Source organism: Arabidopsis thaliana (genome assembly GCF_000001735.4).
Source record: "Arabidopsis thaliana chromosome 1 sequence".
Lineage (NCBI taxonomy): Eukaryota > Viridiplantae > Streptophyta > Magnoliopsida > Brassicales > Brassicaceae > Arabidopsis > Arabidopsis thaliana.
In genome coordinates this window covers 11,556,466-11,580,908 of record NC_003070.9, presented here as the reverse complement: position 1 = coordinate 11,580,908, position 24,443 = coordinate 11,556,466, and the positions used below count along the sequence as shown (strand labels likewise).

General features: G+C 35.7%; 6 protein-coding genes and 1 non-coding gene across 9 annotated transcripts; 2 read left to right on the top strand and 5 right to left on the bottom strand.

Annotated features, from left to right (window-relative positions):
• Positions 1-361: 361 nt before the first annotated feature.
• Positions 362-2,403, bottom strand: AT1G32172. The gene has a single exon (NR_143574.1). It is a non-coding gene; the product is annotated as an other RNA (non-coding RNA).
• A 475-nt stretch (positions 2,404-2,878) lies between these two features.
• On the bottom strand, positions 2,879-5,589 carry XTH30 (xyloglucan endotransglucosylase/hydrolase 30). The gene is made up of 4 exons (NM_102950.4): positions 5,289-5,589; positions 5,092-5,192; positions 4,474-4,682; positions 2,879-3,667 (listed from the first exon to the last, which is right to left on the bottom strand). Exons 1-4 carry the CDS (start codon positions 5,473-5,475, stop codon positions 3,133-3,135), a joined length of 1,032 nt encoding a protein of 343 aa, NP_174496.1. The 5' UTR covers positions 5,476-5,589; the 3' UTR covers positions 2,879-3,132.
• A 4,881-nt stretch (positions 5,590-10,470) lies between these two features.
• Positions 10,471-12,255, bottom strand: AT1G32160 (beta-casein (DUF760)). Its single transcript, NM_102949.4, has 3 exons — positions 12,098-12,255; positions 11,624-11,910; positions 10,471-11,490 (listed from the first exon to the last, which is right to left on the bottom strand). The coding sequence occupies exons 1-3, from the start codon at positions 12,206-12,208 to the stop codon at positions 10,668-10,670; spliced, it is 1,221 nt and encodes a 406-aa protein (NP_564389.1). The 5' UTR covers positions 12,209-12,255; the 3' UTR covers positions 10,471-10,667.
• Positions 12,256-12,263: 8 nt separating this feature from the next.
• On the bottom strand, positions 12,264-15,415 carry bZIP68 (basic region/leucine zipper transcription factor 68). Its single transcript, NM_102948.4, has 13 exons — positions 15,237-15,415; positions 14,789-14,965; positions 14,647-14,706; positions 14,497-14,571; positions 14,184-14,273; positions 14,036-14,095; positions 13,787-13,956; positions 13,608-13,662; positions 13,489-13,519; positions 13,150-13,382; positions 13,000-13,077; positions 12,780-12,905; positions 12,264-12,684 (listed from the first exon to the last, which is right to left on the bottom strand). Exons 2-13 carry the CDS (start codon positions 14,885-14,887, stop codon positions 12,592-12,594), a joined length of 1,170 nt encoding a protein of 389 aa, NP_174494.2. The 5' UTR covers positions 14,888-14,965; positions 15,237-15,415; the 3' UTR covers positions 12,264-12,591.
• A 660-nt stretch (positions 15,416-16,075) lies between these two features.
• Positions 16,076-18,167, top strand: AT1G32140 (F-box family protein; the record flags this gene model as incomplete). Its single annotated transcript, NM_102947.1, has 2 exons — positions 16,076-17,266; positions 17,583-18,167. 2 exons carry the CDS (start codon positions 16,076-16,078, stop codon positions 18,165-18,167), a joined length of 1,776 nt encoding a protein of 591 aa, NP_174493.1.
• An 821-nt stretch (positions 18,168-18,988) lies between these two features.
• IWS1 (Transcription elongation factor (TFIIS) family protein) lies at positions 18,989-22,154 on the top strand. 2 transcript variants are annotated; one of them, NM_001198197.1, is made up of 11 exons: positions 18,989-19,142; positions 19,375-19,831; positions 19,918-20,037; positions 20,121-20,341; positions 20,423-20,552; positions 20,638-20,700; positions 20,788-20,865; positions 20,943-21,034; positions 21,127-21,183; positions 21,273-21,417; positions 21,665-22,048. In NM_001198197.1, exons 1-11 carry the CDS (start codon positions 19,123-19,125, stop codon positions 21,761-21,763), a joined length of 1,482 nt encoding a protein of 493 aa, NP_001185126.1. In that variant the 5' UTR covers positions 18,989-19,122; the 3' UTR covers positions 21,764-22,048. The 2 variants fall into 2 exon arrangements, with proteins under 2 accessions (NP_001185126.1, NP_174492.2); NM_102946.4 differs by having other exon boundaries at positions 19,010-19,142; positions 21,273-21,444; positions 21,665-22,154.
• A 52-nt stretch (positions 22,155-22,206) lies between these two features.
• Positions 22,207-24,165, bottom strand: AT1G32127 (plant viral-response family protein). 2 transcript variants are annotated; one of them, NM_001332995.1, is made up of 3 exons: positions 23,832-24,165; positions 23,388-23,748; positions 22,207-22,748 (listed from the first exon to the last, which is right to left on the bottom strand). In NM_001332995.1, exons 2-3 carry the CDS (start codon positions 23,732-23,734, stop codon positions 22,301-22,303), a joined length of 795 nt encoding a protein of 264 aa, NP_001321101.1. In that variant the 5' UTR covers positions 23,735-23,748; positions 23,832-24,165; the 3' UTR covers positions 22,207-22,300. The 2 variants fall into 2 exon arrangements, with proteins under 2 accessions (NP_001321101.1, NP_001321100.1); NM_001332994.1 differs by having other exon boundaries at positions 23,388-24,165.
• Between the last annotated feature and the right edge of the window lie 278 nt (positions 24,166-24,443).

The following is a 24,443-nucleotide window of genomic DNA, read 5'->3' as shown; positions in this document are numbered from 1 at the left end:
AGGGACAAACCCCTCTATTTATACACTATTAAGACGGTTTAAAGATATGCTAAACTTCCACTTCTTCGAGGCTTGAATCATCTAATTTTCTTTATCTCTGAAGACTTGCTATTTCCAAAGAGGAAAACATCTTTTTCTTCAAAGTAGGAAGTCGGCTGGGCGATCTCCCTACTTCGGGTTAAGGTCGTCGGGCGACCTCCTTATTTTGGCCCATTAACAGGCTAAACTGACTAAAATCTCAGTTTAATTCGTAATTCTTCTAGTTTAAGTCGGTATTGTCGGGGGTGCTAATTCCTTCACAAACAATAAGCCCCCTCCCCTAGTTCGGGAATTTCGAATGTTTATTTCGAGTTTTCCAAATTAAAAGAAGTGAATATTCGGCTTATACTTTATGAAGATGCGAATTAAATTTTGAACCGTTGAACCTCCAAGATACGACAATCTAGCTTGGCATGCGTCGAAAATATAAAACAAGGCTAAGCTCGTGAGTTAGGTAGTCTGATGAGCCTAACGAGCATGAGCCGTTGAGCTGCGATGAATGTGTTACGAGCCATGAGTTGAAGAGCTTTCAAACATGAGCTGCAAGGCATGAATTTCGTTGAGTTGTGAAGGATGAACTGAAGAACATGGGCTAAAGAACTGCGATGTGCTGCTAGATGATTTGACTAACGAGCTGCAAGATGATCTGCTAGATGATCTGTCTGGCGAGTTGCAAGATGAACTGCCAGGTGAGCGGCTGGATGATCTGGCTGATGAGCTGCTAGATAATATGTCTGGCGAGTTGCAAGATGAACTGCCATATGAGCAGCTGGATGATCTGTCTGGTGAGTTGCAAAAAGGACTGCCAGATGAGCGGCTAGAAGATCTGGCTGACGCGCTGCGAGATATTCTGCCATATGAGCAGCTGGATCATCTGTCTAGCGATCTGCGAGATAGCCGGGCAGTTGAACTGCAAAACATAAGTTGCGATGAGCTGCAAACATGCCAGTATCATTTGGTTTAGTAAGATACGTGAGCTTTTCAGCTTATTTTAAGGTGCGAGGAACTCTCGGCTTATCCTGTTTTAAAGATTTAATGCAAGACGAGGTCTCAGTTTTTACAAAACATTTATTCACATAAAAGCAAGCGTTGAACTCGGCTCAATTTATAGGTGTAATTGCGAGCGTTGAGCTCGGCTTAACTGCGAGAATTATTCTCATCTTTTGAATGTAGCTCGATGCTAGGTAAACTAGGCTTTTTGAATCTGGACTCAATTTAGAGTTTAACTTCAACAATCAACAAATGTGAAGATTAAATGATAAAGTGTAAAGCATGAATACTTATCTTGATGGGAGCAGAAATGGTGAGAGGCTGAGCTCAGAGTTGTTGTTCTGATGCTAGTGTTGCATTGTTCGTCTATGAAGGGTCGTTCCTACCGACTAGTGATTACTTTACAGCGGACACAGAGATCTTGTGATAACTCTTTGATGAGTTAGACATTAAGGTGTAGGTTGGTCTTTCTAGAAAGATAGGCCTCGGGGCTTCAAACTGATATGCTGATCGCCATGTAAATTATGTTGAATTGCTCACGAAGTTGGATGTTTTCAAGTGGTGTCAATCTGAATCGTCTTGGAAAAAAAATCATAACTTTCAAATCATAACCTCAAATCGTGATCCGCTTTCTTTTTTGCTTTGTGTGACTATTGCTGATTATTCCAGCAAATATCGTAACTTTTTGAGTTGTTTTGATGCTCCATTGGTGATCGAAATCATGATGACGAAAGTAAAAGTCATTTTGTGCTGCTTCAAAACTTTTAGCGAAGGAAGGGGAGACGCGATGATGCTCAAGTTGAGATCTGGAATTTTGGAGTCTTGGTAACCTTCTTTGGAGCTCCCCATGTTATTGACTTGACTTGTTGGAGAAGGAATAGTAGAAAAGATGATTTTTCCTTGGTGCTACGAGATATTGCTCGTGTTGGGTGTTGTTATCCCGACTTTGAAATGTTAGCTGATAACGAGCTGTTAGCTCTGTTAACGAGCTGCGACCTAGGAAAGTTGCTAATGGGCTATTAGCTAAGAAAGTTGTAGATGAGCGGCTAGCTATGAAGACCGTTGATGAGCTAGGAAGACTGTTGATGAGTTTCCACCTAGGCGATTTATTGATGAACTCCTAGCTGTTGACGAGCTGTTAGGCGAGCAAACTGCGAGGTATGAAAGTTGTAGACGAGCCGTTTGCTAAACAAACTTCGAGCTGGGAAAACTGTAGACGAGCTGTTAGCTAGGCGAATTGCGAGCCACAAAAGCTGCAGACAAGCCGTTTACTAGACGAACTGCGAGCTAGGAAAACTACAGACAAACTGGAGCTAGGAACACTGCAGACGATCTGTTAGGTAGGCGAACGACAACTGTTGACTTATGTCGACCACTCTTATCTTTCGGACTTTTATCCATATTAAGCACTTTTATATCTTATTTTTCAGACTTTTATCCATATTAAACACTTTTATATCTTAAAAGGTTTTTGTCTTTAAGAACAAGTTTATGTTTTATGTTAACCTTTGTCGGTTGATTATGTATTAACCTGATCGGATTCCTAATCTTGAAATTAGGTTTTTAGATCGACTAAATTATAAGTCATCTGCAAGCTTCGAGCTCAGCTTTCGGGCGGACTGGTTTTTACCTGACGTCACAACCGATTTGTTCTGTTTAAGTTCGGGTTAGATGTTAAGTGCGAGTCTGAGCTCGAATTTTATAAATAAATATTTCGGTTCAATACTAATTTAGTTTCGGTTCATTCGGTTATAGAATTTTAGTATCCATTTGGTTAGGTTTATTTACCCAGGCCTAAAGCAATCGATGGTCTGAGCCTACCCATTATTAAAGAAGTCTAACTTGGGCTCGTGGTTGTATATCTCTAATTCTCTATTGACTTATTATTAGCATGATGTTTTCTTTTTTTGTTTACCATGTTCATGTCCTAATTGTGTTATAGACTTACAGGTAATGAATGAGCTTAAATCATTCACAATTCATGAAAGCCCAAAGGCCTATCAAATTTATCCTCTATTTCTTTCTTTCTTTTTCAAATCTTTACTCTTTATTTTATTATACTCACAAACGAATTTTAAGTAAAAAGAATGGCACAAACAAATCTTATAAAAGTTTTCTGTCGTCAGGATCACTCTCAATCTCAATCTCAGGCCGACGTTGCTGCCGGCGATTTCTCCGCCGTTCACGCGCCTCCGTACCACCAAACTTCAACCTTCCCGTTTCCTTAAACCTATCTTTCTCAGCCGGAACAATCACACATTCCGGTAGAGGCTCAGGATACCTAAGTGTATCGTAACAGTAAGAATAGTACATGAAACGTTGTCGAAATCTTCGCATGGCGGCGCGTTGATGGGAATTAATGGAAGAGTAATCTTGAGACTCAAGGAAATCGACTGAGTCGGAACAATCCATGGGGACTTCTTGAATAGGATCAACGGAGCAACCGTCTAGAGAGAAAGATTTGAATTCAGCTACGAAAGGGGCAAATTTGTAATTAGCTTTGTATTTGCCGCCGGAAGTAGCCCAATCAGAAGCGTCCCAAATGGTGGCGTAAAGAGCCATTGGCTTTGCCGGATAATCTGCTCCCATTGCATCGTTTCTGATCACTTCTCTTATTGGCACATCATCTACCCAAAATCTGGAATGATTGTTACACAAGTTACGTTAATGACAAAACTAATTACACAAAAAATTCAAAAGATATATAGTAGTTCGCAATTGTTAATGAAATGTAACAATTATAACAAACAAGAAATAACGAGAGAGAAAAAGGAATATTAAAAAATTATTTGAAGTTATGATTAAAATTGTTTTCACTAATTTTTTTAATAAAGAGAGATTTATAGTTTAATTACGCGCAATGTAATTAATCTTCAGTACTCAATAAAGTAGCCTTTAATTGCCACTCGAGGCCTACGTTGATCTCATTGATTAAAGTCTAACTCATATACTATTTTTCTATTTTTCAAAGATATATGATTAACGTTTCTCCATCTTTAATTTAAAAAACGAAGGTCAATAGAAAATCAAAATTTTCAACAGTTAATTTTGGCTTTAAATTAAGACGCGTGACAACTGAGGCTTATTAATACGTGATTACGCGTCAAAAAAAGATAACTCTAAGCTGGTGTTTAACAATAATGACGAATTAATTGTTTTGAAAAAGCTGACCCCTTATCGATTTTTTTAAAAAATTAAATCAAATTTAAAAAAAATAATGAAAAAAAGTGATTAGAAAACTGTATTTTAGAAACCAAAAATCGAATATTTATTAACTATCTTAGGAAAAACCGAAAAAGTGAAGAAGAACGTTCGGTGAAAGACAAACATTCTTTCATCGTCCCACCAAATTTAATATATTGACAAACCGGGTTTGGTCAACGCTATTGAAAAAGCTAAACCGGAAAAAGTAAAAAAGAAATGATGGTATTGAAAAAAGCTTACATGATCTTGTGAGGAGTCCAGAGAATGCTATAACGATGAAACTCCTTAGAAGGATCAAACCAGAGACGATATCTCTCTTCACGACCTCTATGTGTACTTCCATTTCCGTATAGATTTGTCTGAAACCTCCACGGCTTTCCTTTTATGTTCCCTAGAAACTCTATGTCTAACTCGTCGTGTGTTTTCTCGAACACGTCTCCGTTTGATGTCTACAACAAAATCAAAATATAAATTCAGCTTTAGTAACCATTTAACATAAAATTAGAATTTAAAGATTGGTGCTCTTTTTCTTGGGAAACATAGAACTATTTTCTTGGGAAAATTAATGACTATTTTCTAGGCAGCCAAACAGGAAAAAATGTGACATGGGTTCTTCGACAAAAAGTGTGGTATTGACGATTTTCTCGGCCACAAAAAAAAAAGAGATTTTAAATTAGATCAAATTAGTTAGTTCATGATCTTTTGAAAACAAATAATGAAAACTATCTGCAAATAATTAAATAACTAAAAGAAAACAAAAAACATTCATGCAGATGGATGAAAGAAACGAAAAAAAAAACATTTTAGTGGTAATGAAACAGAAAAAAAAAAAAAAAAAACAAATGGCCGGAGACTTACATAAAAGGCGACGACGACGCCGGCAGTATAATCAGCGGGAAGCTTAATCATGGAGCTGTAAAATCCATGTTGATACATATTCGATGATATGAAACCAGAACCTGTATATATAAATCATCATCGATCATCATCATGACATCATCACCATATCATTTAAAAAGATATAAAACCCATGTGATGATCATATGTGTATATACCGGTATAGCGATCGAGGAGAAGACGAACGGAGAGATCATCAGGTGAACGGACGAGATTGGCATCTCCAAAGAGAGGAGAAAGTGATTCTTCAAAGCTTAAGGTGTTGAGATTCGTGAAGGCTGATGATGATCTCAAACATAAACACAAGATCAAGATGAAGATGTGATTATACGATGATTTAGACATTCTTTCTCGGAAGAAGAAAAAGATTTATGATTTGTGTTTGTTAATAAATCTGTCTTTTGACATAAGATAGATAGAGAGAGAGAGGTTTATCTTTTGGTGTGGGGGAGAAAATTGCTCTTTGGCTTCCACGCTCGTGGTGTTTATATAAGGGAGAGTAAATTATTCAATAGTCTTTTCTGATTTGTCCTCTTTGTCAATATTTTCCAGCTTTACCCTTTCTTTTTTTTAATTAGTCTGCCACGGTTTTGCAGCTGTTTATTGTATATTAGTGATGTTAAAGATGATCGATCAAGAAAAATCAAACCAATGTGGATTTAAAAAAAAAAGAATGATCAGAGAACTCGACTAAAAATTTCATTATGATTACTTTTAGCAGTTCATGATTTGAATTTCATGCAATATTTATAGTATGATTTGCAATTTTTAGGAAACAAACCTTTAACATAATGCAAAGACATTAAATAAATTTTTGATTAACAACTGGACCAAATATCTTCCAAAAATATATAAATTAACTAAGGTAAAGAAATATTGAGTTAAAGCAACTGTATATTAGAATAGCTAGACTATTTCTTTATCTAACAAAATCTAATCCAAATCGTATAAATAGCGATATAAAAATATCAAAATTACCACGTCATTTACTATGATTACTAGTAAATTTGAAAATACATTTTAAGATATGTAAAAACTGACATAGTAAAGGTATATAAATTTAATAACTAAATTGCCTATTTAACACTATAAAAAAAATTAGATAACCTGTCTAATTTCCCGACGACATCAATTTGCTCAAATATGGGAAAGATCCCTTACCAAAAAAAAAAAAAAAAATTCTCTTGTGACATTTAGTCGATCTAGAAAGTTTGAAACAATAAAACATCTAGGCTTTCGATCGTCCTTCATTTGATGTAGCCGACCACGTGAAGTTAGAGAGTTTAGTATGGTTTGAGGCACAAGGTTCAAAAATTGTATATTTGGGAGCCCTTTCACCGGATGCCCTAACTTAGTATCAAAGTGTTCAATTTCAAAAATTGTATGTTTAACGAATTCTTCTCCGGTTTAAAATCATTTAGTTTGAAAGAAAATGAGATGTTTTCTTATTGATGTCAGCCAATAATGGAGAGGCTTTTCTCCCTTGCACTCAAAGATTGAAGCGTTAAGCTAGCTAGTCATAAATTTCATATATGATCATAAGATACATACACTGCAAAGTTTTACAAACGGACTGCACGAGATTGATGATGGTGACAAACAATTGGGAAGCCTAACCAACATTTTACCCCCGTCATTTATAATGTCAAAAGAGAAGGTATTTAAGTGTTCCTAAGAAAATTACCTTAATTTTATGTAATTTGAAAATTTTAAACTCGTGTTTAGTAGATTACGTGTATAGGCATTTGGAAAAATAAGTCTTTAACTGGTTTTATTTCTTTTTAGCTGTTCATTTCCAATTATAGTGGAATTAGCATGTGATAAAAAAACAAGGACAGAGAGTAATATTAGCTTATAAAAAAAAATAGTTGGTATACTACTCTTATGTTTAGGTACGTGTATATCAAAGGGTAGATTTGTCATTTTGAGTGGATGAAAGCCAAATGAATAAAAATGACAACTAAGCATGAAATGGACACCAAAGGGTCTTTATCTGTATACCCATGCAGAGTGTCTATAATCCACCAGTCATCCTCATCACTAAATATAATTAATCATATAAATACATATTTTACGTGTAGGTGTTCAAATTAGGTGGTTACACTAATCAACACTTTATATTAATAAAAAGGTTTTCGACAAAAAAATTTAATAAAAAGGCATAGATTCCAAAACGATGGACAGCCAAACGTAAACATTTCGAAAGACTCCTTTGTTCTTTATGTTAGTTATATGTCTTCTTTATATATATCTTTTGTTCACTTCCTCTTTATATATTCATAATATTTTTATGTTACTCTTCATTAAATCAAGAGCAGATTCGTTAGTGTCATCGATATAAGATACAGTATTAGTTTGTAGTGAAACATTATGTTTTAGTAGATTATATATTTAAGCATTTAATAAACTTTTAGTCAAACTGTCCCTTTCTTTTAGTTGGCAGCAGATACCAAATCGCCGTAACATCCAATTAATCATAATATAAGTAGTTGTTTCAATATTTATATATTCAAGAGCTCACTTTTGAATAATTCAGAAACCGTAAACCAAAGATCGAATTAACCTAAACCCCTACTTTGACAGAAATAAAATAAGATCGAATAACCTAAAATGAACTACCGAATCTTGACCAAAATAAGTTAACTTAATCATATAAGAAACAAAAGTGTTACGATCAAACTTCATTTCAATTGCGCTAATTAACTAACCCTTCTGTATTTACCAACTCTTCAACACAACTAATAGTTTATGTAATCTTTTCTCAGTTGGTCGACAGCAATATTTAACAGATATGATATTTTCTCAGTTGGTCGACAGAAATATTTAACAGATTTGATATTTTGCGAAGAGGGCCGCTATATGTAAAAGTGTAGTTGCCGTCATAAAGAGAATAATATGTAAAACTGTATTTAGTTGATTTGGTTTACCAACCTCTTACCTCTCTAACCTCTATGCATGCATCTTGTCATCAACTTATATGCAAAAGTAATTAAAAGGACCAAACTATTTAATCACTGATTTGTTATTCTAACTGTATAATGATTATTTCAGTATAAAACTGATAGTTTTGTGATATAATATATGATACATATATCAATCATATATGATACGTAAATTGTTTTAGTAGAATAACCATATATCAATCATTTGAGTTGAAAATCGTTTTTGTCTTACCATCTAATTTTAGAAAAGTGGGTTTAGCAGGTGAATGGTAAGATGGTTCTTTGTTACGTACTACTATTCTAATATTTTTTGCTTTGTGAAGAATAGTTAAATTGAATTATCATATTTACTAATATTTTTACATTAGTTGTATTGAACAACGACTAATATATTTACTAATAGTTGAATTATTTGCATGAACAATGAATTTATCCGATCATTTTCAGTCTAAAAATATATACATATCGAAGGCACATATATTCTTACTAATAAATGGAATTTTGTTTTGTCAACTAATAAAATATAAAATTTGGAGGCTGAATCTATAGTACTATTACGAAGGAAGCAATCTTTCTTTTTCTTTTTGCCTTTTCACTTTTCTTTGAGAGACAGAGAGTGATTCCATTACCATCTGTACACACAATCACTAATGGCCCGCAGTGTTCAATTGTCTGCAAGCTTATGCACTCAGCTAACAAATAAAGATAAACGTTACATATGCTCCTTTGTTTATTTTGACATTATCCATTAGAATATTCTTATAGATAATTGTATTATAAACTTGATGCATTTTTCTTTTCTTTTTATAAATTAAAACATGAATCAATTTTTTAACTAATTCATCGGACATTAAGGTATAATGTGTTTTTCGTAATATTTCTAGTAAAGGCATTATTAGTCCAAGAGAATTGAAACCTTAGTTAATTTACCTTGCTTCAGCTTATAAATTAATTAACTTACTTTTCGAAAACATGTCAATAATTAGTTTGTGTACGATTATATCAATTTAAAAATCTAGAGAATACTCATTTTACATTCAATCGGTTCATATGAATTCTTAAAATGGTTCGAAACTCTTTCCAAACTAGTTTTCTTTTGTTTGACGTTCTTTTTCCAATTTAATTTAACAATATATAAAAATAAACTTATACCAAAAGTTATTCTGTCGACCGAACTTAAATGGAAAAAGAAAGACATCAAAGTGATGACAAGAATCGCCACAACGAAGAATTTATGAAGTGGAAAGATAGAGACGGAAAAAGACTTACAAAACGGAATATTTATTATATAAAAAAAAACTCTTTCGTAAGCTGAATTTTTCTTTCTAAAATTCATTAAGACAAACTAAAAAATGATTTATCATTTTAAATTATAGAGATGCTAAATTTATAGAGAACACCATAATTGTATTCCAAAACATTCACCGGCTAATAGCAAACAAAAACAATGTATATGTATACACAAACGGGTCAAATAGGGAAACTAAAAACAAGGTCCAAATTCAGCAATCATCAATCAATTAGAGAAGAATGAGAAAGTCTTTGAGGTATTGAATAAGGTAGAAAAACTCAACTGCATCATCTTCTAGAGAGGGTTGACCTTATACAAGAGCATTTGCATGTGGATTTCATCATTACTAGTGAGAGAGTAAACTAATCCGTATTTAAACTCCACTATTACACTTATTGTTATTTTTAAACTGAAAACTAATAATTGAATAATCTATGTTTCAGGTTTTAACTATTTGAAGTCTTAAAGAAAACAATGAGAATTTAGGGGAAAAGAGTGTCTTGGAAGACATATAAATAGGCTAAATTAGATAATTGTTATTTTGGATTGCTAATATATTAGTATCTAGAAGTGCTAATGATTATCTACTCAATATCATCGATTTTAGAGATGCCTTAAAAATGAAGCTAGGAACATTATCTATTCGAAGAAGCTTATTATAATATGTAACTCACTAGGGTCTTGATCCATATTATATAGTACAAACATAATCCACATAACAATAATTGAGGATGTTCTTCTCTAACAAAAATTATTAGAAAATGATATTTAACCAATAATAATAATGTGGTTACAACCTTACAACACACAAGATATGACTCAATTAGTTAGGACTTAGGAGAAGTGCATATGGTGGGGTATGTCATGTAATCATCTCCATACTTATTTGTGGGAAAATATTTATACACAAATGGATAATGATAATGTTTTTTAGATTAATTATTAAGCAAGTTTTGTGCGCTTGTGGTACCGTGTTCAAGTTGATGTACTAATGATATTCATTACAAAAAGTTCAATTTTACTTAAGTCGTAAAAACGTATACTAGTGGGATTTGAAACCAGTTGAATTAACCAGTCCACAGCATAAAAAATGGGAAACGATTTACGCTCCTTTGAATATAAACAGAATAATACGTAAAGAATTGAGTTTTCAGTTTTGAGCTAATATGCTTGATTTAAGTCTAAAGTTTTGAAGTGAAGTTTATTACATTTTACGAATAGGAGTTGCTACCAATTTCACATGAGAGATTTAACATTTACATTCACTACTCTCAAAAAGGTACAAATGTCAAGGAGGACTAAACTCAAGCCTTGAGGAAATGGTATTTGGATTCAACGTAACTCTCTGAATCCCATAAGAAAGACCCAAAAGCCACAGCTTCCAAAACCAACATCGCAAGTCCAGAGACACTCAGAGACAGAACCTCGTCGTTAGAAGTATCGAGCTTTCCATCCTCGAGTATCCTTATATCCGGTCGTCCAAAGAGCGCCTGAGTCTGCTTCTCAATCAGAGTCATGGCTTCTTTAGAACGTATCGTGGCATATCTCTGAAGCGTATCCGAGTCCAAATACGTAACATATGATCTCAATCCATAAGACGATGACTCATCTTCATTTCTTTGTATCGCGTATTCATCGGGATCATATTCCTCTGGTTGAATCCTGATCAAGGAATCCGGGTCCCATAACGGGTAAGGAGGCGAAGGTTCTTCGAACCGTTCTCTGGTTTTCTCAGGGCGTTTCGGAAGTGTGTTCATGGTTCTCTCAAGTTGGTATCTTTGGTCTACTCTTCTGAGAAAATATCCATACATAGCAGAAGCAGCATAGAGTTTTCCTAGCTTGATTTTGCCTATCTGAACTATAGAGCTTAACGGACCAACTGCTGGTCCGTCTCCAAGAACTGAAGACAAGTGACTCTGTATCATCTCGAACGCATCCGCAGAGTGAATGACTTCGAGCTTCTCTTCTTGATTCGGCCATAAGTCTATCCGTCCTGCTGGGTCTGAAGTTGGTTTAATCCGAGGAATCATAGAGATTCCTTTTTCCACAAATCTGTGTACCACTAAACAGTAAATGATCTCTGCTAAAGTTTTACGTCTTTCCTTATCTCTAACTTCAGATATCCTCCTGCAAATCAACCACACAACAACATCTTCAAGTAGACCTCGACCAATACAGTATCTAAGGCTAAGGCTATGTACTTAAGCATTGCAAGATTCTCCCACAGTCTCACTCAAAAACTTGAAGCAAAAAGACTTACTTTTGGAGAATGTCTTGTGTGGAAGACGAATCAGCTTTACGAGACTCGCTTTCCGCGGCGAATTTCTCGAGCTGCTCATCGACAGTAACGGGTAAAAGATGAGGATGAGTTCTAAGAATCTGCTCCAAAAGCTGTCCTACAGGAGATTCAAGCTCAACAGGAGCAAGAGGAGCAAAGTTCTCATTAGAATCTTCATCTCCTGAAGCTCTCACTGTTACACTTCTTCCTCTGCCATTCTCATTGGTACTACTACTTCCAAGCTTGGGGATACAGAACGAATGGCATCTCTGTAATTTAACAAACGAAAGCAACAAGAAAACTGGAATTAAGATTACACATCAAACCCAAGAGATTCAGAGATTTGGTTCATCAACAGTTACACAGACAATTTCGATAATTCAAAACTCTACACTTAAACCTAACCTAGTAGAGATAGTTTCCACAGATTTCGCAGCGGAAACGAGAGAGTGTTACCTGAGGGAGAAGGGAAGGAGAAGAAGAAGGAGAGAGGAATTTGGAGAAGGAATCGGAGAGATAGTGGTTGAAGCAGAGCCTCCTGCCATGGCTGCTACCGATGGCTTGCATTTTTGTTCCTTCTTTTGATATTTCGAAAAAGTATTCAAAGATTGAGAAGAAGACTCCGAAATTTGTGGCTCACAAACAAAACGCAATCGCGTTTGCGTTTTAAAGAGTAAAGATTAGCGTTTGCGTTTCTCTACTCGAGCTAAACGCAATCGCTAAACTCAATGTGTCTAGAGTTCCGAGTTCATTTTATTGAGAGACAAAAAAGTCCAAAATCTGAAGAAAAGATATACACAGTTTGTTAAAGAAGAGACTATTTTTTTTTTTCATGCTTCCTCCTATTTAAACACTAAAGAAATCACACCAAATCTGGTTCCTAAAATTACATATATCTGTTAGCTGCTGTTCTTGAGTCAAGCTGAGTTGTGGAAGGAACCACGAGCCGTCTACGCAACATCCTGACGTGTACTTCTCTGTGGTTCTTGCTCGTTCTTGTCCAAGTCTCCACCTTCCAGTGACGGGGCTGACGAGAACTTATTCTGCAACAACGGGTACCAGAGAAAACAGCAACTTTCAATTTATGTTCAAGCAGATTATGGATGTTGTAGAAGAAGATTTTATTGTAATCTTTTACCTTGAGAGAGCTATTTTCAGCAAGAAGCTCTTCATATTGGCTTTTAAGCTTGTTAATTTCTGCTCTAAGACTTGAGTTCTCTCCATTCAAAACCTCTGCTCGTTGTGCTAGCTCATCACACTCCGCCTGAACACAGAAGAGAAAAGGAAAAGCTTTTGATCATTCATACTTGATAGGCATGATGATGCTAGATCAGCTTGAAGAAACATGTTTATGTTACCTGTTTACGCAACCTGGATCTACGAGCAGATTCCCTATTGGATTGCTTCCGTCTCTGTCGCTTAATCTCTCTCTCATCCTGATTTCACAAAACAATCAAACACGCTGCTTGGATAAACGTAAAGGAGAAGTAAGATTAGGAGATACTTACAGAAACCTGTAACCATGGCTGTGATTGGGAACCATCTACTACAACTCCAGGAACTGCTCCAGAAACATTCCCATGACCGCTCCAATAATCCATTCCGATATTTAGATTTGTTGGTGGGCCTGGAACACCTGTAGCCGACACTGGCATGATAGCGACGGTCTGGTTCACTGGTAGATTACTTCCATTACGGGGTGGTCCATGAGCAGAACCACCACTCTCTGAAGCTGTTTCACCTTGAATTACGAAACAAGAAAGAGAAACCTCAAAATAAGCAGATTCTAACATGTACGTCATTATTACATGTTAAGAGATGAGAACTAAAAAGCTATATTAGCTAACCATCCTTCCCGTTGTGTCTAGAGCCAGAGTCCTACAAAAATCAATACCATATTCATAAACGCTCCTTAATTTTCATATGAAATCCAACGCAACGATTTAATGAAATGCTAGAAACTTACGTTTTGTGAATTTGCATCACTTCCGTCACTTGATCCATCAGAACCGCTCTCAGCACTGTTAAACCGAGAACAAATCAGACAATTTCAACAAAATTATCCAATAACATTATCATAGCTAGAGCTAGCAATCATAAGTATTCATGCCAATATGATGTTCATACAAATATGAAGTCACATGCCTTTTAGAACAAGCTCCATTAGCTGATGCTCCTGAGTTTTTTCCAGCTTCATTGTTCTTTCCTATAATCATATTCAAACTTCCCAAGCTTCCTTTTGATCTTTTGATTGGCAATTTTTCCTTCCCATCAGATGGTTTACCATCACCCTCAATAACACTTCCAGTATTACCCTGAATCCAAAACATTCTTCAAGCAAGATCCCATCTGACCCATACTCTAATAAAAACAGTGATAACAGAGAAAACTCACAGAAGCTTCAGCCATTCCATTAGGAGAAGGCATTGCATAGGGACTATATGGATAAGACCCCTGTTGCAGCACGGAACATGTTAACAGAAACTACAAAAACATTCACTTTTTTGAGTAACATAACTGAACATCCAAACTGTAACAGTACCGGAGGTAATGAAGGATGAGCATACATGCCACCTGGAGGATACATCGTAACATACGGATGAGGCGGTGTTCCATAAGGCGGCATCATATGCTACAAAAAGGAAATAACAATGTCTTAAGTTGTCGTTACATTCATTCATTAACCTAACGTACTATATATGGTAGAAAATATTAATCTCGATTAAATCTACACAAGTGACCAAGGGAATTTATCCCAAGTATGCAAATATCTATAGTAAAAGTTTTGGGACTCGTCAACTAATCCCCTGAAGCTCCAAAGAATGCTTAAAATCATCTAAAAAAATTCGATTTACCTGAACGCCCCACATATAAGGATGAGGTTGAGGACTTGATGCTACATAACCATGAGGCGGCATAGGAGAATAAGCCTGTTCAACAAGAAAAACATGAACCCCATAACACCAAAATGCAACAAAGAAACAAAGAATAATCTCGTATTAGACCTGGAAGCCAGACCAATCTTGAGTAACAGCCACTCCAGCACTCACAGCAGAAGAAGGTTCCTAAAAACACAAAACATTAAACATCAAAGCATGACACTAACAAAAAACACTTTGCTAGACCAAATTTACACCAAAAGCAAACCTGTGAAACAACAGTAGCAGGAGCAGATGAAGAAGTCGAAGGCGGTGTAGTCTTAGGTTCTTTCTCTTTACCTGATTTTTCCATCTCACTGCTACCCATTAATCACATTCACCAATTTCCAAAACCAGTGAAAGCTTCACACAAGAACAGAACAAGTTCTGCTTATAAATAGAAAACCTACCAAAATCCAACAATCAGATTTCTCCAACTTAACATTGATCAATACAGTTCCTAAGCATATGAACTGATAAAACCAAGGAAGCTAAAAAGGTCACATTTTTATCTCAGGGTACAAATAAAAAACGTAACTTTTTAGTTAATAAATGCCACGATAACAAAAAATCTAAAGAACTACACCGATTCCAGAATCTATGCAATGTAAGAAACTAAACTGTTACTGAATTATTGTTCAAACGTAATTAAAACTATAGATCAGGGGAAAAATTACCTGAAGATCTGTAATGTTTGAGGAATCTGAGGAAAAACAGAGATGTGAAATGAATATAAAAAAAAGGTTTGATTTTTGCAGAAATTGGAGTGAGATTGATTAGAATCAAAAGAGGTAGAAATTTTTTGGTGATTGGTTCGTGTCGTGTTTCTGACGGGGAAGAGGAGGAGGAAGCTGCGTGGGCTTGACAGGGAATATATCATTTAAAATTAAGCCCAAATCTTTCTTTTATTTATGCAATTAACCCCATAAAACCTATCAATTGCATTGCTGTTCCCACATTTTATCAATTACATATAAAGATCTTTATTTCTTACAAATTTAGAAGAAATAGTGAACCAGATTTAAACCGGATTATTGTTGACGTGAGGCTTACGGGATTCGATAGAGAAAAAGTAGAAATAGTGTGAATTCTAGGGTTTAATAAAGGATTATTAGACTCACGAAGAAGAAGAAGATAGTAGTATTCCTATCATATTAAAAACAAATACGTATATGTGTAAGATCCACCATAGTCGATACAAACTAATAACTCCGATGATAGCAATTAGCAAGAATGCTTTCTCATAAAAGGAAATTACCATTTTACTAACTTAGTGAGAAAGTTTTTTACTTTTAACAATTAATATCGATTATAATTTATAAACCACATAAATATTATTATTTTTGTTGCAAAATAAACCACATATTTATTTATCTTATGAAAGTAAGAATTTTTTTTTGTATAGAAAAAGTAAAACCCTAGTGAGGAAGGTGTGTCTTCTTTCTGATGCACATATAATCCTCGTAAAAAAGAGTGGTGGGCGTGAAAGTTAACCCTAATTTTCTATTTGCAAACAATGACGATGATGTCCGACCTTTCACTTGATTTAGTCGAAGAGATATTGTGTAGGGTTCCGATAACTTCTCTTAAAGCAGTGAGATCTAGTTGCAAACTATGGAACGTTCTTTCCAAGAACCGGATTTTATGTAAAACAGAAGCTAGAAATCAGTTTTTAGGGTTCACGATAATGAATCATAGGCTTTATTCCATGAGATTCAATCTCCATGGAATCGGCCTCAATGAAAACAGTGAAGAGTTCATTGATCCATCTATAAAGCCAATAGGTAATTTACTTAATCAAGTCGAGATATCTAAAGTGTTTTATTGCGAAGGTTTATTGTTATGCGTCACAAGGAACCACTCAAGCAAGCTCGTAGTTTGGAACCCGTATTTGGGAGAAATTCGTTGGATCAAAACTAGGAATGATTACCACATAGGCGTTACATATGCTCTCGGGTACGACAACAACAAGAACCACATGATCTTGAGGTTTTTTTCTGAACAAGGCTACTACGAGATTTACGACATGAACTCTTCTGACTCATGGGATTGTTTTTATGGCATTCCCAACAAGGGGTTAAAATGTTATCAGCCCGGCGCGTCGTTAAATGGAAATGCTTATTTTTTGACTGAGGGAAGAGAAGTAATGGAAGGGTATGATTGCTTACTCGGTTTTGATTTTACAACAAAGAAATTTGGACCACTTCTTTCTTTGTCGTTTTCGCATGATTTTATAGAGACTGGGAGACTATCTTGTGTTAAAGGAGAGAAACTTGCGGTCTTATATCAGCGCTGCTATACCTATGAGATGGAGGTATGGGTGACAACTAAGATAGAGCCGAATGCGGTGTCATGGAGCAAATTCTTAGCAGTTGAAATGGAACCACTCACTAGTCTAAAGTTTAACGATGATTCTGGCAGTTTCTTCATTGACGAAGAGAAGAAAATCGTCGTGGTTTTTGATATAGACGAATCTGAACGCAACAATACGGCTTACATCATTGGAGATTATGGATGCTTGAAAGAAGTTGATCTTGATGAAGTTGTGAACCCACAAGAATCTGTGGAGGTCGGAGACCGCATTTATTCTTTTTCACCATTTGTGTGCTCTTGCTCTTATGTTCCAAGTTTAGTGAAATTTAAAGAAGATGCAGAACATGAAAGGAAAGATAAGAAGAGGAAGAGTAAGAGGAAGCGAACCAACAAGGTGTATCTCTACTAGTTGAAGGAAAGAAGAAGACTAATTGATGATTTCATTTTCATGCGTTTTTTTTTTTTTTGGTTTTGTAATGTCCTTTGAACAAGATTAGTCGATTATTATTTTGTTTCTGAGTCAGAACCATGTGATAAAAAACTACTCGTACGAGAAAGTTCTTCTCCACTTGAACTAACTTCTTCTATCCCCTCCCCCACCAAAGATAAATGTCTCAAAAACGCATCGTTACAGGCGCTTGGATATGTTAAGAGTTCTTGTAGATAAAAAAACAATAGTTACTCTTTCCCATGGTGATAAAAATTTATAGGATGGATATGATTTTATACTGTGTTTTGATTTTACAACCGAGAGATTTGGACAGATTCTTCCTCTGCCGTTTAAACATTCTTTTAGGGATACTTGGACTCTATCTTCTGTTAAAGAAGAGAAACTTGCAGTCGCAGTGTTATACTGGAAAAATACATGTGTGATGATAGAGATATGGATGACAATTAAGATTGATCCTAATGTCGAGTCGTGGAGCAAATTCTTAAGAGTTGATAGGAAACCATGCATTGATCTTCGCTTTGATGATCGTAATGACAGTTTTTTCATTGACGAAGAGAAGAAAGTTGTCGTGTTTTTTAGTTCAGACAAAGTTAAAACCTCTACGGCTTACGTCATTGGAGATAATAGATATTTGAGAACAGTGGATCTTGAAAAAGCTGCAAACTCCCAAGAATCTGTGGAGGTCGGAGAACGCGTGTATTGTTTTTCGCCGCTTGTGTGCTCTTGCTCTTATTATGTTCCAAGTTTGGTGAAAATCAACCACAATGCAGGACGCAAAAGGAAAGAGAAGAAGACGAAGCGCAAAAGTAAAGACAAGCAGATGAAACTAAGCAACAAGGTGTAACACTAGCAATGCTTATATCTTTCTTGCATTTCATTTTGATTTTTTTTTCTTCTTTTCTTTTGCAATGTTCTCTAAACAAAACTAGTCAATATTCGATCTTTATTTTGTTTCTGTTTAGTTCTCTTAATATAGGAACCTGGATTTTGCTTTCCACAATGCTATGTATTAATTAGTTCCAACACTTGGTATAGAGACAACGACCATGACTGTTTCTCGAATAGGGGCTTAAACCGTTCAAGATAATTATATGACGGAAGGTTCCTAGATATGTTAGAATCATGACGAGTACGAGGACTTTGAACACTTGTATAATGTAGATGAATGAGTCAATAGAGAGACAAAATATGCGGGATTCAAAATGTTTTTTTTTTTATAAATCCTCGGTCCATGTATACAGAGCAACATCCTCAAATATATGTTGTAATGCACCAATTTAAGACGTTAAGCTAATGCAATCAAGATTCATACTTGAATTCAAATTCGTTAACATCAATCTTAGGCACCAAGCCCTCTTATGCTTTAGAAAGCATATATGCCATTCAAAGTTTGATATCGATTTAACCATTTTTGATGTATAGATTATAAACATCCCCAAACCATCAATATTTATTTGTAGTCGGTTCAAACGACAAGTAAAAGTTAGTCACAACTCACAACTCCTCTCACAAGTAATTGATCTAATGTTTTGTCTCTTTTGACTAGAGACAGTTGACTTTGTTAACACGAAGTCAATAGTCAATACTAATTAATTGCTGTTACTCAGAGAATTGATGACGTGGCGAGATCTAAACTGTTAAAATAATTCTTCAATCGTGACCGTCGAATATTCCATAGTAGCCCGATCCCAAATTCTTCCTTCCCTTCCCTTCCCTCCTCTTCGCCTCTCACAACAACTCGAAGATCAAAGAATTCGTAAATTATCTCTTTCGAATCATTTTCTGGAAGCTGAGAAGAAATGGGTTTCGAGGATGATCCGTAAATTCTAATCCTTTCTCTTCGATTTCATATTTTTAGCTTCGTTGTGCAGATAAAAATCCCACCTTTGATTGAATCTAGGGTTACCAAAATCGATCTCTTTTCAATTTCCCAAATTTCGATTTCGTTTTTGTGAAAAGAGAGTGTTTTGATTCATGGGCAGATTCAATCTCCTATTGATTTGAATCCTTTGTGTTTCAGATTCATAAGATTTTGTATTTTTTTTTTCCAGGTACCGTGATGTAGATGGAGAGCCAATAGTGGACTTTGATGATTTTGGGAATGATCGCGAGCCATCTACAGAGCCACTTCAGGATTTTGATGAAGATCTGGCTGATGATATTGGAGATTGGGATGGTGAAGGATCACAAACGCCTGTTTATGATAATGATAAAGTAGCTAAACCAAGGAAGAGATTGGTGAAGAAATCTTCTAGTGAACGTGTGACTATTGATGTTCCGGAATTGATTGATGAGGATGTGGATGATGCTGAGTTTGATGAGTTTATGGGAGGAAGAGGTGGTGGTAGTACTGATTATGATGATAAGGTTGGTAGGAAGAGGAAGAAGGAGAAAGAGAGAAGTAGTAGTGGTAGTGGGAAGGAGAAGAGGCATAAGTTTCCGAATCGTGGCGAAAGGAAGTCAGAAGAGATTGATGAGATGTGGAAATCTATTGCTCATAACCCAGAGGTGCAGTAGATTGACTATAGTTATAAGATTGCCTGAGAGAGAATTTTGTTTTTTCGACTTATAAAAGTGTTTCGTTTCTGTTGTAGAATGATGAAGAAGGTGTTAGGACTATGGATGATGATAATTTCATTGACGATACTGGTTTGGATCCTTCTGAGAGGTATGGAGGTGACGCTGGAGACCGTTCTCCAACTCATTATCCTCAGGTATGAGTAGTGTATCTTCAATTTTGATCTTTGAGTCTAGCTTTTGTTTGTTGATACAAAATGCTTTTGTTATGAATAAACAGGCAGAAGAGGGTGAGGATGAAGATGAGGTAAATAACCTTTTCAAAATGGGGAAGAAAAAGAAAAAGACTGAAAGAAATCCTGCGGAAATTGCGCTTTTGGTTGAGAATGTGATGGCTGAGCTTGAGGTTACTGCTGAGGAAGATGCAGAACTTAATAGACAGGGGAAGCCTGCTATCAACAAGCTTAAGAAACTTTCGCTTCTTACCGATGTACTTGGAAAGTAAGTTGCTAACTTACTGTTATCTTATACTGTTTCTTTCTAACAATCTGTTTTGTAATACGTTTATTTTTCGTTATCCAGGAAGCAGCTTCAAACAGAATTCCTGGACCATGGAGTTTTAACCCTGTTGAAGAATTGGCTTGAGCCTCTTCCAGATGGAAGCTTGCCAAATATAAACATCCGTGCAGCTATTCTAAGAGTTCTTACTGATGTATGCTCTTGTTTTCCTGTTGAGGGTTTTTCCGTGATTTTGAGCCTTTTTAGCTGCTTTACCAATTACTGAGTCTGTCTTGCAGTTTCCGATTGACTTGGACCAGTATGATAGAAGGGAGCAATTGAAAAAGAGTGGGCTTGGAAAGGTTAGGATACATTACCTGATTCAAATTGACAAGAATCGGTATGTAGGATTTATACTCAGGAACTTAAATTTGTTCTGGCTTTGGCAGGTCATTATGTTCTTATCAAAGTCCGACGAGGAAACTAATTCCAACAGACGACTTGCTAAGGATTTGGTTGATAAATGGGTAATCATCTTTTTCAAGAGCTCCAATCCCTCGAATCAAATTCCAGCCAGTTACTTACTGTATACTTGATGATGCAGTCTCGTCCAATTTTCAACAAGAGTACTAGGTTTGAGGACATGAGAAATCTCGATGAAGATAGGGTTCCCTATAGAAGACCACCAGTGAAGAAGTATTTCCCGAAACCTTTATTTTTTTTATTTTACTCGCTTTCACATTTCATATACTGATTCATAGCTTCTCTTCTTGTTCTACTGGGGATAGACCTAGCAACAAAGCGACAATGGAGTCCAGAGATGGTGACTTTGACTTGGAAATTCGGTATGGAAAAAATCTTCCAAATTTGTAGATATATGAACTTCTAAAAGTTATGTTTTAACATTACTCATTGTTTGTTGAAAAATATGCAGGGAACGTAAAACTGGTCTGACTTCGGGTCAGAGTTCAAGGGGAGACAGGCAAATGACGATGAGGCCGGAAGCAACCCCATTGGACTTTTTGATCCGTCCTCAATCCAAGATTGATCCAGATGAGATCATAGCCCGTGCAAAACAGGTTTCTCAGGACCAGCGTCGGGTCAAGGTAAAAAGACTTCTACCGTTTATCTTTTTTTCACTGACAAACAAAACACCATCTAAGTACTGATTTGGTATGGTAAATACAAGTGAAATCCTTTTCAAGAAAGCCTTGTACTGGCTCAAAATCTGAGACCTTTTTGTGACAGTATATAAACAAAAACCCTTTGTTGCTCTTTCTTTTCTCTAATAGTCCTTGAGCTGGTTCTTTTGTGTTATAACTGCAGATGAACAAGAAACTTCAGCAGCTAAAAGGAACAAAGAAGAAGCGGCTACAAGCTACGAAAGTGAGCGTTGAAGGTCGGGGTATGATCAAGTACCTCTAGAGAGGTTACAACCAGACCATACCATCCATCCACATTGAAATTGGTTCCTTCTATCGTGTTAATCTTCCAACTTTGCTTGGATCAGTGTTTAAAGGTCTTTCAGGTGAAGTCGAAGACTTAAAGGCATTGGGGTTATACGTATATGTACTCTTCTATATATGCTTTGCTTTGAGCCTCTAATGTAATGGGAAGTGAAAACACTTTGTTCGTCACTTCTTTCTTCAGAGCATAAAATATTATGATAATCAATTTTCAGTGAGTTTTCAATAAACACTTTGTCCTCTTTCTTTGAGATTCATCTTTCTGCTATATTGTTTGTTAGAAAATAAAGCAATGACACTAAATAACTCAAAATTGGCTCGTTATTTGCAGACACAAAGACTACTTTTATGTGTGTTTCACAAGTTTTGGTTGCTTGAAACGGAAACGCCTCCAAATGCAGATGAAGAAAAAAAGACTATTACTTTATTTCTTTCTGAAATTCAGAAACAAAGAAGAAGAGGAAAACAAAATCCTAATTTCTACTTACTAAATCTCTCATCTACTTACTCCAAATCTTGAAGCTGCAAAAACATATGAACCCACAACGCAAACAAGAACAGCAAGAACCAATGAAAAGAGCTGAAAATTAGCCAGAAACTCTCCTGAGACTTCTGAATCAACTGATCTGCAAACTACAGAGTTTTGTTTTAAACTGCAGCCTTGAGGCATCATAGGGCCATACAGAGTGAAAGCTGTCTGATAAAACCAGAGGCCTTGAAGAGTCATTGCAATGCCATTGCATAGATCTACTGGGAAGCTTGTAGGGCAGATTGCTCCAGCGATTGAGGAGATGACGCAGAGACCGATGAGAAAGACGAGGAGGAGATGGTAATAACCTTCAAGACCTTTGTGGCTTGTGGAGTGGAAGAAGAAGAGAAGACACTCTGCCGTAAAAGCTGTTGCAGCGATTAGACACAGAGCTTCTTGTGGCAGAGGAAGTAACCTAAGACAAAAAATAAAGCATCATGATGAATAAATTGATTCATATATATTCGTCTACATCAATTTCTATGGTTGTTTTATTAACAATCAAGTCAAGAATCACTAGTAAACCACTTTTGAGTTCAATACCACCAAAGATCCGACCTAACTTCAGAGCTAAATACCAAAGTTGATGTATCTATCTATAGTCAAATCATATATTATCAACGATCTAGATCTAACAACCATAGTCTAGAATAATGAATATTTAGGATCAAAATTCACCCAAGATCCAACCTAACTTTAAAGTTATATACCAATCTTGACGATTGATTTATTGATAATCTTATTATCAATGATCAAGATCCATTTCTAGGATAGTTTTCATTGAAAACCAAGTCAAGAATCATTAGTTAATTATTTTTGAGTTCTCAAAATCACCAAGGATCCAACCTAACTTCAAAGAAAAATACCAATCTTGATGAATCTATCAATAACTGAATCATATTATCAACGATCTAGATCCATTTCTAGGATAGTTTTCATCAAAAACCAAGTCAAGAATCACTTTAAACAACTTTTGATTTCTCAACTCACCAAAGATCCAACCCATAACTATCATTGCCATAAATGGTATCATTAAACAGAACATTTTTAATACCTTGTTTTCTCGGAGAGCAAAGCGATAAATCCGAGGATGAAGAACATGAGAAGCATCCCAGAGTGCTCAAAGTCATTCATATGGGAAGGATTCAAAACACCATTAACAAAGAACTTGAGATGAGTTGAATACAAGAACTCAATGCACAAGTCAATGAACGAGCCAATAGTAACAACGTAAAGCTCCAAGTACTTGATCCTATCATTGAAACCAGGAACAGGATGCCAAACTCTAACCCGAAATGAACTAGGATTCGATATGTATCTAACAACTGAGCTCCAAATGTGCCATACTCCAACTACCAAGAACAATGTACCAGGCAAAGCATGACCCTTGAAAGAACCCATCTTTCTTACAATTCCTGATCAAGATAGAACATTCACTATCAAGAGAAAGCTACAGATTCCAAACCCATAATCCAAAGAGAGGAGTATATATATATACCCTGTAAGGAAATTGCAGATCAGATTCTTCTTTTGTCGATTTCGATCAAAAGATAAACCCAACTTCTCAGAAAAGTCAAGAGTCGTCGATGAAAACGAGAGAGAACAAACAAATTTGGTCAACGTTTGAAAGCTATAGAGGAGTAGCTAGAAACTTCACTCAAAAACAAAATTGGTTTTTTCAAGGGGAAAACGTGACGAAACTGAGAACAGAACAAAACCCAGATAACAAAAATAGAAACTTTGGATCAGAAGAACATAAAAATCTAGACTTTACCCCAGAAAGAAATAATTTGGATCAACCTCAACAAAACAAAATTCTTAAAGAGGGTTAAAAATGAAACCTTTAAGGAGAAAAGGAGAGCAATAATAGGTCAATGATACAAGGAAGATTAATAAATTCATCATCTCCACACATGTCACATGGGAGAGCATTTGAGAGAATCTGATCTTCTCATCAAGAATTTTTTATTATTTGTCATTAGCTCATTATTATGTAAACTAATCACTCTCTATTTCTTTCTATCATAAAACAAAATCTGAAATTATAAATGCCACGTGTTTAATACAATATAACTCTGAACTCTCTCAAGTCTCTTCACCTTCACACATT